The following is an 11,739-nucleotide window of genomic DNA, read 5'->3' on the forward strand; positions in this document are numbered from 1 at the left end:
AGGTAAGGGCCTGTATGTGCAGATATGTTTGCAGGATTGGGCTTTTAGGCTGTAAATATAAACATATTATTTCAACATGCATGAGCTGTTATCAGATGCCTTTCACTTACTGCAATGAGAGAAACACTTTTTGATAGTTATGGTGGATTTGATTAGTGAGTACCTGATGGGGGAGAACTTCTTGGGGGATTTAATTTGATGGAGGTTTATGTTAATGGGGGTACTTTGATGGGGAATGTACTTTATCCTTTTTTGAGAAAAACATTTTCTTCTTGTTACTCTTTCCACAGACATCAGTGCTGCACATGTGTTCCCTCTTCCATGCGTTTATATTTGCTCAGCTCTGGACAGTGTATTGTGAACAAACAGCAGTAGCCCCTACGGTCCAAAATCAAAATGAGTTTAGCTTTACAGCCATCCTTACAGCTCTGGAGTTCTGGAGCCGAGTGACACCTAGTATCCTACAGCTTATGGCACATAACAAAGTGGTGAGTCAGATGCTGTATACAAATTTGTTTATTACAGATGTATATAAAGCCAAACCCTCTAGGTTTAAAGTTTAAAACTGAATACATGGGACTATGCATAATTTTGTGAAGCAATTGTGCTATTTTTGGCTGTGCAGTATATGTTACCTTTGAGAGTTCAAAGGGAAAGATAGCTAGTAATAGTTTTACCCTCTAGTGGTCTGAACAAGGATCTTAGTGCTATTCACTTCTATTGGATCTTAGTGCTATTCAGTGTTAGAGCTTATGAGTTTGCATCGCAAAATTGATCAAATACTTCAGAATGGTTCTGTAAATATTTGTTTGAGTTTTTGCCATGTGACACATGTATTCAGTCAAAACAGTTCAAATGATCAATACTGAACTCTCACAGTCAACTGGTTGCAAAGAAGTTATTGAGTGAGCATAATCCACAGAGATCGTTCAGCAAATATTTTTGAGTAATGAATGATTTGAGAAGACTGCTGTCTGTTCAGACATTTCACAAAGAGAAAATTAAACAAATTTGTTTAATTAGTTATTTGTTATGAATCATTCATCCAGTTCCACTGCTTACCATGCAGGTGCAGAATGTAGGTGCAGTTCACTAAGGACCCAATGCTATGCAAATTTCCCGGCGCTTCCGGATATGTGCCAAGTGCTATAAACTCCCATTGACTTCCATTGCTGAGTACCTCATAGGTTCAGGCCCTAAAGCATGCACAGTGCTAGAATAATAGTTCTCTCTGTTTGCACACTCAGGGTTAACAGCTTGCTTAAGATGGGCAAGGTACATAGCGGTCTTGTCTCTCACTTGCCAGACTCATCAGGAGCTTCTGGTTCTACTAATGTGATGGATATTCTCCATTAGCTGAAATGGTAATTGCTGGTTTGGCTCTGAAGGTTATGATTCTAGGCCCAAGACAAAGAGATTCCTCACATATAGCCCGGTCCTCTAAGCATGGGGTTCTCAACATTTTCTAGAATGTGGGCCACCTATTATGCAGAGACTGCTTTGTGGAGCACCTCCCTGCTCATATATGATCATGTAGACTACCTCCCATTCCCTCTGTTTGGGCATTTTTCATTTCGTTTGCAATCACATGGATTGCAGTTGGAATATTTTTGTGCCAACTACAGCAATTGTTTACATTAAAGTCACATTAGGCAATTACTTAATATATTTATAGCTGTCCTTTAATGTGATTTTAACCTCTGGAAATGTGGAGAAGCCTGGGTGACCAGCCCGCTGTCAATGGACTACTAGTTAAGTGCTCTGTTACCCACTTGTAGTCCACTGAACACAGTTTGGGAACTGCTGCTGTAAGCCTGGTGAAATCAACTGAAATTCTGCATGACCTCTACCTCTGACTAGCCTGATGCTTGGTCAAATCTAAGAGGAAAGGTGCAGGACTAGGAACCCCTGAGTTTTAATCTCAGTTCTAACAATGACTCATTTTGTGGCCCTTGGCACAAGTTATTAAACTCTCTGCCTTGGCTACCTACTCTGTAAAATGTGGATAATACTTATTCTCACAGGGGTATTTGAAGTTCAATTAGTTAGTGTTTGTAAAGCTCTTCGAAGAAGACAAGCAATACTGAAAAGCTAAATTTATTGTTATATAGGGGGAATACATGCATAGTTCAGACAGGCACTGCAAATACTCACTGCCATCTCAAGATATTTGTCTTGTTGAACCTATGCATTTACAGAACATAAAACATAAAATGCTGTTAACTACCAAAGAGCTAATATTTACATATGCCATATGTTATGCTATAAAATCAAAGAATTATATATTCATGGCCCCTCTGCCAATTCAGAACAATAAATCACTTTCAGATGGAAAATATAAAATCTGATCTTTGTGACTAAGTTAATTTTTAAAAGGAATTCAGTCAATAAAAATACCAATTTCTGACTCAATGATTGATGAGAACTATCCAACAGGGACATATAGAAGGAACAATGACTGAGAGGAAGAAAACTGAAGACCGTTTGTCTTGGTGTGCAATAGGAATTAAAATATATAGAGCACTTTACCAGATAGGTTCTCTGCATCAGAGAAAGACTTACTAAATAGAAATGTCCGGCATGTCATCATGTGATATTTAACCTGAAATGTCAGTGGTTAAAAAACATACAGCTTATGCCCCAGTGTAGCTGCCAAGAAAATGGAGTGAGACTATTCCTAGAAACTATTGGCTGGGTTCACAATATTATTACACTGGATATTTATTTAATATTTTTTCTTTCAGATGGTGGAAATGGTGTGTCTGCATGTGATTAGTTTAATGGAGGCTTTACAAGAATGCAATTCCACTATCTTTGTCAAGGTAGGTGAATCACATGTGAATACTTCTTTAAGGATTCGTAGGGACCTTTTTTCCAACAGACTTCTTAGAAGGGGAAACTAGAAGGGGCTGAGGTTAAATGTCAGTGCAGGAATATAGCTCTTCACAACATTAAAAGAGTAAAATTCCTAACATAGAGGCACAGACCAAAACCCTGAGCACAAACTGCCCTTGAATTTTGACTTTGTATCTTATTTACTCCTAGTTTCTATAACAGAATGAATCCAAAGTCTGCATTCAAACACCTCTGAACTTTGCAAGCAGCAGCATTCAAAATCTAGATTTTAAATTTCCATTTTGGACCAATCTGTAATTCCTAACAATGTTGGTGTCACTCAGCTTCCTTTGCAGATCACATTTATGTCCTGGCACTCAGATTATTTCAGGGTGATAACACAAGACTTGTGCCTGAATAATGTCTGGTTTTATTAAATGCCTCTGTGTGTGTGTGTGTGTGTGTGTGTGTGTGTGTGTGTGTGTTTCTTTCTTAACTGAATATAATTAGATGGTGAATCCTGTTCTTTTAGGGAAGCACAATAGGCTATTCACCAGTCCAGGGCCAAGTCCTGCTTGCCTTGCTTGTGCAAAACTCCTTTGGAAATCAGTGGCCTGCAGCATTTGGTACAAAGTTTAAATAAAGTAGTATTTTTCCCCTTGTGGATGACCAGTGTTCCCTGCATTGATCTGAGTAAAACAAGTCAAACCAAAGAAGAAATGGAAAGACCTGGGGTGGTCATATAGGATAAATAAAGTCTTCTAGCATTATAGATGCTTTTCCACTTAGTCCTCTGGATAACTGTTTTTCAGATGACATAACAGCAAGCAAAGCAGTCCTCAGTCCTATGAGTCTAGATGAGTTGTGTTCCTTTGTACAGTTGAGCTGTTGCGTTGCATTAGAGAAAGCCACTGTGTATTATTCTTTTTCAGCCTCTTAGGGTATGTCTACACTGCAAAGTAAGCACAGGGTTAATGGGACTCAAGTTATCTGACCCGTGTTAGGAAGCTCTGGGGCTGACTTTATGTTAAGACTTTTCGAACCTATGCTGAAATCTAGAGCTCTGGTGTCCATATTGCAGTGCACAGACCTGAGTCAAAGTAACCATATCTCAGATTCCCTAGCATCCCCATCCCCTCCCTCCCCCCCGAAATGTGGCTGCTCTAGCCCTAGGACCATGATGCACTGTGGGAAAACTTTACTGCCTGCCCTGCATGTTACCAGAAAGCAGTTCGCTTTGCCAAAGACTTGATCAGTTCACTCTCCATTGCAAACCCAGGAGGCTCTCTGAATGTGTGCTTGCAGATTGGTGATTGAGAGTTAACGCTGACCTGCTGCTGTTTACAAAGGGGGCATGGCTTCCATTTTCAATAGAGTGCATTGCAGATTGTTGGGATAGAGAGTACTACGGACATTGTCCCATGGAATTGTGGGATATGTCCGGCTGACTCCCAGATCCCAAGTCAAGCGTGGCTGCACTACATTGCAAAGCAATAGGGCTCGTACCTTGGGTTCTGGCTTAATTTGAGCTTGGACCCTCCAACCCTGCAGGGTCCTGGGACCCTGGGTCCAAATGCTGGGTTAGTACAATTGCAGTGTAGATGCAAGGGGGGGTTAGGCTTGAGCCCGGGCTCAAGCACAGGCTTATGTTGCAGTATAGCAATGCCATTAGTGTCCAGCAGTAACACAATAGCTAAAACTGAAAGGCAATCCCCCTGTTACCAGGCCTCCTTTAAAACTAATGGCCGATGGAGTTATATTGTTGTAGTATTGTGGAGAGCTACTTAAACATTCACTACATGACAATATCTCGATCAAAGAATGAAATTTCTGAAAAGATTTTAGACATACTCTCTCACTGCCTCACTTCATGTATTTCCCTTCAGTAAATGTGGTGTTTAGATCCTCTCTTGGAGGTGGTGACATTGGAATGAGATAGCCTTTCACTTCCTAGTGGATGACTGAACATGAAGCAGATTGGATTGAAAAGATTCAGGTTCTATTAGCAAATGTTAAAATTCAGATTTATAATAAGGTAAAGGGCTCAGTTCAGTACCTGAGCTCTGCGGGTTGGGGCCCTAAAAGTGGGCAAGGCTGTCCCAGGATGGGTCATGGACAGGGTTCCCAGGAGGTGCACTGATTCAGCACCTATGAATCAGGATTCTATGAAGCCCAGGGTGGATTTTAAAGCTGCCTTCCCACCCAAAGAAAAGGCGTCTAGCACAAATTCTGCAATAAATTCCCAAGCAAAAACTGTTACAATAGAGTTAAGATTGAGAGTATATGTCAGTAATTTACAGTAAAATACATTATTTGTAATTATTGCAAAAACAAGCATTATAAATCTAGGAAATCTGAGATAAGCTTAAAAGAAATCCAAGTATGTTATGGTTTGGAAATACACAGTTAGGGCAACCAAACAACCTTAACTCTCCCCTGCAGTGACACCATGCATTAACCATATGTTTATAATTAAGGCTTTTTCGTGTTTGTAGTCCCAGATTAGTTTAAATCAATCTTTAGAAACACAGTATTTTGCATTGTGTCAGTATTCAATCTCTACTTTAAAAGTAAGTTCCATAATTGTGGGGAGGATATACTGTATTTTAAAAACATTTTGAAGAGATTCAATCCCTGCTTTAAGTTCAGAGCTCAACTTTAACTATGGAGCCATGACTGGCACCTCCATAATTTATAGCAGTGGGTTTCAAGCTGTGGTCCGCAGACCCCTGAGGGTCTGCAGACAATGTCTAAGATTTCCAAAGGAGGCCACACCTCCATTTGAAATTTTTTAGGGGTCCACAAATGAAAAAAGGTTGGAAAACATTGAGATACAAATATGAAATTTACCTCAAATCAGCTTTGAAACTGTCTTATTTTCAGGGGTTGCAGAGAAGACCTGAATGTTCATGGCCCTAACCTACATGAAGAGGTTGCAAAGATAACAGCTCTCTGATTGTTGGCTGATTGTTGTTTTTTATTATATTTCAGACAATTTAGAAAATCTTGTATTGCCTTGACCTTGTTGTTAATTAAGTGCAGGGGACAGAATATATTTTATGTTTCAAAGCTCCTGTCCTTTATGTAGATGTAAGCCTTTCAAACGAAAATAAGTCATCACTAAAGAATGGTGAGGAGGAGAGAGTGGAGTGAAAAATAATCTTATTTTTTTTATTCAGTTTCAGCACATTCTTAGTATACTTTTCCTGAGTTTTTTGCATTGTGCAGATCAGATCACCACCACCAACCTCACCCCTTTTTAGCACAGTGGTTGCCACTAAAACCTGCATACTTACCATCTTCATTAATTAAGTTTATTGCTGTATTTCTTATTCTAAATAGGGAATCAGATGCGATTAAAATGTTCAAGAAGGCCACTGTACAACTTCATCACAACAGACACAAGAAAAATGTGTAATTGTAATGACCACCACAACGGGGAGTCAGAGGGTCACATGTTGCCAGGTGGATTATGGGAAGTGTGTTTACTTGGATGCTGATGTGGTGGGGAACCTTATTAGGAATGAGATGGGAGAAGGGTAAAGCCAGGGAAAGTGGAGCAAGATAGGGGACTGTAGATCTTCCTAAACTAAAAGCAGAGGAGAAGCTTTCTTTCATCTCACTGGCAGGGAGCAGCACTTTCTCACAACTCCCCTTCCTCCTTGACTGGTGCAGCGAGAGTTTCACCTCCTGATTTCATCTACTTTTAGCCATTGGTGTTATGTTCCCCACCCACTTGAACTGTGTATGTTTCCCCCTGGGATAGAGCTTCTCCCTTTTATTGTCAGATAGCACTTTTTGGCCTGATTTTTAATCCATATTACCCCTTTTGGAGAAAAACCTGATTGAGAGATGGAAAGAAAAAAAATCCAAGTGTTCCAGCTCAATTTCTTCATCCTCCATCCAGCTAGGTGGCAGTGGGAGGGAGAGGATTTGCTCCCCTCTAACACCACCCCTCTCCCCCAAGGCAGAGGGTTCAATCCTCCTAAACCTTGTGTGGATCTTGGGGTACATAAGAGACACTGTGTTTCTGCACAGCTTCCCGACCAGTTTTCCTTCCCCTTTGGCAGGAAACATGCTGCCACTGGCTAGCTCCCATAGGAACAACATGAGCACCTGATCAGATTTCCAGTGGTAAGTCTGTGAGGTTAGCAGGGGGAGCATGCCATGGAATTTGGGTACTCTTTTTAACTGTCCTATTTCTGCCTCTCAAAAACCCCACATAGGTCTGAGTCATCAGAGCTCCAGTGGAGGAGCTTCTGCAAGGTCCCAGGGAAGGAGATTACAGAGCTAATGCTCCCCTATTCTCTGGCTGGGCTCCATCTGTTTTGGCATCCATCTGCCTGCAGAAGCTGTGAATTGAATATGGTTCTTTATTTGGTGGACCAAGTAATTAGTACTGACAGAGCTGCATATGATCCACTAGCAAAAAAGCACTGAAATGTATGTTATGCAGCCAGACAAACAATTAGCATTCTATGAACACGGGGGAATGATGCTTTATCTAATGCTGTCAATACTGATTAGGTTTAACCCACAACTCTCAGTAGCATAATTGGTAAATTGCAAATTCTGATGCCATTTGGAGAAGCATTTCAGAACAATATGCCCAGTGGTTAAACTAATATTGGAGAGCATGGATAGAAATGGTTTCTGTAGGCTTGTCATGTAAAGTTACTCTCAAATAAAAGTTCTGTTAAGAGATATAGCCAGAAATAAATATCAGCTCTTGGATTATGGGTTCCCAGAGCCCTCCTACCCTGTTGGTGTCTGGAGTATGACCATATGAAGCCCTGATCCTGCAGTTGCTCTGCAAATAGAGTTCCCAGGGAAGTCAGTGGGAGGTTTGAGTGCAGATTGATGAGGCGCTGTCCTGGAGAAAATAAATCCAGGCATAGGTCAAAGCCTAAGAGGTACTTTTTCATCCTGATGAATGAGCCTTCCATCTCTTGGGAGTAGGGTGCAGGGAGGGCTTTTTTAGGCCAATGCACATAGATCAGTTGGAGATGAGGGATAAGGACATGGCAAGGCAAGGGTGAGGCTGGAAGATCCACTGCTACATGGGTTCACCCGTCCCCCCCCATGGAGGGCTGCAGTAACAGCTGTACAGCAACTCCACAGTTGCTTGGCATACTGAAGGGAAAATTCCTTTTTCACTGCCCCAGCACTAAGATGCCCAGCTCACTGCCTGCTATACGTGCTACATGGTGAAAGGAGGTCTTGGGCCTAAATTAGATGTGTGAGTATAGCATGGATGCCTGCAATTGTTCACCTATAAAACAATGGTCAGTGATCAGAATATAAAATGTTCTGCATCATTATGAATTTCTGCCTCAATCCTTTTCACTCTTCAACATCTGCAACAGTGTGTACCTTTTTGCGCAGTGCTCGGACCACATCCATTCCAATACCTGTGCACCGGGGTGTTAAGAAAACACCTTCAGGGAAATATTCCTTTAAATGGATTTTTATTTTAAACTATCAACATTGTCTTAAAATAGTACCATTAATGGCTCTTTATTGTGAAATAGGATACAAATGATCAAAGCTGGCTCTTAACCTCTGAATGCCACATGTCCAGCATGCCCATCTTTTACAAAGACATTTCCATATTTATGGATGAGTCCTTTCAGCGTATGTCACCATCCATTCAAAGGGCTAAATGAGTTAGATATACCCTGCTCTGACTCAATGTAATTGGAACAGATTTATAGGCCCATATAGTATACTAACAAAACATTTGTTGTCTCTTCGTACAGCTAATACCCATGTGGTTGCCAATGATTCAGTCAAATCTAAAGGTAAGTTATTTTCTCTTGTTCTTTCATGCTTGTTGGTATTTCTGTTCTTTGCTTTGTCTGAATGTACTCTAGAAATAAGACTATTGGGCTCAAGCTCCCAACTATCTGACAATGCATCATAAAAACTCCATATTATTTTTTCAACATACATCTCGTTTTAATATGCAAACTGTTTGGTATTTGGGGACATTCAGTGGCCCAGCATGGAATATGCCAAATTTGAATGGGCTGAGGCATCATTTAGGACAGTAGTTCTCAACCTTTTCCGTATTGAGACACTGCGCCACCCATGACTTCCATCTAACTAGGATCTAGGTGAGAAGCCCTCCTCGCTCTCATCTAACTAGCTAACGAAAACAGAGTGGTCCATAACCCCCTGACATCGACCCACAGGTTGAGAACCCATGATTCAGAGGATGGCTTTCAGTTCTATTGCACCTGACGTTCATAGAATCATAGAACATTAGGTTTGGAAGGGACCTCAGGAGGTCATCTAGTCCAACCCTCTGCTCAAAGCAGGACCAATCCCGAACTAAATCAGGTCAATCTAAACGATGACCTGCTGTGGTCTGCTCGTTGGATGATAATAGTGCTCAGTGGCCCTGTGTGTGACAGAAACGAGGATGAGGCATACACAATGGGTTCTATCAGTCAAGAGTGGATGGGAATAAAGGCTGTGCAGAAAGCTCCACCTAAAGTTGCTGTTGAGAATGTAGTGATTTTGGGGATGGTGGCCTGAAATCCATGCCTCATTGTGACAACATCTTTGTCGGTGGTTGGAGATGAGGTAGAAAGACACCTGGGATGGAGGGGGTGGGTCATGCAGGGGGAAGCCTTTCCTCCCGAAATCAGCGCCTGGCAAAAAATCTTGCATCATCCTGATTTAATGTATGTATTGAATAAAAGACAGAAATTCAACCTTCTGCTGGTTTTAATAGCATTTATCTGCTGGACTCCAACTGCGCCTTCAAGCCATTCAGAATAACGTGAACCACCACAGCCTGAGGATGTTACAAGGGTCAGGACAAATGAACAATAGCTCATCCGTACTCCGCAAGTGGCTGCAGTGTACCCAGTTTAAAATGGCTCAAGTGGAAATTCAGTCATCTGAAGCTGCATCTCAGTTTTATCCTCTATGAATTATGTGAATTGTTCCAAATCCTCACTTTTGGTCTAGCAATAATAGGGTTAAAGCTATAAGACAGAAGCTCATTTTTATATATATTAGTACTTTATCTATGCTTTTTAGCCTAGGACAATTGTGCAAAAGTTTGCACAGGGCAAAGCTAAGAGACTGATCCTGCCAATTCGTAATCACACATATAAATTCTTGCTCACACAAGCAGGCCCAGTAAAGTCATTGAGATTGCACTCAAGAATTTTTGAAGGGTTGGGCTCTATCTTTCATGCTAAACATATTTCTAATCATTGAAATATTTGATTCTGAAATGGTTCCTTATATTATTTTTGAAACAAAAACAAAACTCACTTTTCTTTAATTAATTTTTATTTTTTTAAACTAGTGCGTATTCACCGACATGTGAAAGTGCTATGTTGCTATTTTGGATGATGATCACACACACACACAAAAATAAATTAAAAAAGGGCGGTGGTGGTGTTTTGGGATCCTTTCTACAGCTTTTTCTTTTAAACTCACAGTTGGCAATGCAATAAAATTTGTCACTGTAAAACAGTGATGTTACAATGAGGCTTTTTCTCATTATGTTCTGGGAAAACAGCAGTTTGGGAGGAGCATTATTACAAAGCACACTTAGAAATGAGGATGCTAAATTGTGCCAGTTCCTTTGTCATTTTGTTTTATGTTTACCACACCTATCAAGTATGGTTTATTATTTTTTGAAAAAAATTACTTTTCACTTCATTGATTTTGTGCTGTACTTTCCTGTAAGCTTCATGGAAACCTCTTGAGTTTTGTGAATACAGTATTTTTAGTCTTTTGTGAATATTTGTTTACAGTGCAATTAAAAAGTGTACAGCCCAATTCTGCTCTTTTTCATATCTAGGGAAGTTTTACCATAGAGTTCAGTAGGAGAAGGTTTGGTCCTGAATTTGCGTTCTGATAACAAATTATAGCTATGGCATAATATTGCATAGAAAGTTTGTTTAATAACAAATGAATTTTAACAGCATTGAAGGACTGATCCAAAGCCCATTTAAGTCAATGGAAAGACTTTCATTGACTTCAGTGGCTTTTGGTGAATTTCTAAAAAGACCAGAATTTATCACCTCGTGTAATTAATATTTAATTCTGTTGATTCATAAACAATCTCTCATATTTATTACTGTAATGCACTGACTAAAAGAAGAATAAATATTAGTCAGCTGTATATTAAAATCCTATTTAAAACGTACTCTTTACTACCATGCTCAGCATCAATGTGTTTTTCTCCAGCTCCTTTGGAGGGGGACAGGGATCCAGAAAATAAATGCTTGAGTAAAGATTTTATTTCTTTTACTCCTGTTAGCCTTGCAGAACCAACACAGTTGAGAGAGAGAGTTAGATTCTGTTCCCTCATAGATTCATATGTTGCCCCCCTACTAACATTCAGTGGGGGTGTTTTGGTTGGCTAGCTGCCAGTACTAAAAAAGGGGAAGGGTCGATGGGGAATCAGGACCCTGAGACTGACAGCCCCCAGGAGCGATGGAGAGAGGCCAATGCTCCAGGTCAGCCTGAATGCCGGGGCGGGCAGACTAATCAGAGAGTCAGGAGGCCAGGGAGGTCCCGTCCTGTCCTCCGTGTGAGCTGGATTTGCTTGGGTCAGACAGAGTGTGGCCGAGCTAAGGGGAAAGCAGGGGCCCAAGCTAAGCTGGGGAGCAGAGCTGTGCCAGATCCAGAGGGACCAGAAAAGCAGCCCAGAGAGAGCAGACCCTGTCCTGGGAGCAGAGCTGCACCCCCAAAGCCAGAGGCACAGCCCAGAGAGAGCAGAGCTGCCCTGGGAGGAGAGCTGCAGCAACCAGAGCCAGGGGGGACCAGAAAAGCAGCCCAGGAAGCAGGTCAGTGCTGGGAGCAGAGTCACAGAAGCACCTTGCAGAGCAGACCAGTCCTGGGAGCAGAGCTGCAGCAACCAGAGCCAGAGGGCCC

At 41.2% G+C, this 11,739-nt stretch overlaps 1 protein-coding gene across 1 annotated transcript in view; it reads left to right on the forward strand.

Annotated features, from left to right (window-relative positions):
* Positions 1–10,600, forward strand: part of UNC79 (unc-79 homolog, NALCN channel complex subunit) — a 152,573-nt gene extending 141,973 nt beyond the window's left edge. Inside the window, 4 exon segments of the mRNA XM_043517886.1 lie at positions 291–488; positions 2,745–2,822; positions 8,595–8,636; positions 9,575–10,600. Coding sequence (XP_043373821.1) covers positions 291–488; positions 2,745–2,822; positions 8,595–8,636; positions 9,575–9,775 — 519 coding nt within the window. The 3' untranslated portion in view covers positions 9,776–10,600.
* Positions 10,601–11,739: the final 1,139 nt, after the last annotated feature.

This window comes from Dermochelys coriacea, chromosome 6 (genome assembly GCF_009764565.3).
Source record: "Dermochelys coriacea isolate rDerCor1 chromosome 6, rDerCor1.pri.v4, whole genome shotgun sequence".
Classification (NCBI taxonomy): Eukaryota; Metazoa; Chordata; order Testudines; family Dermochelyidae; genus Dermochelys; species Dermochelys coriacea.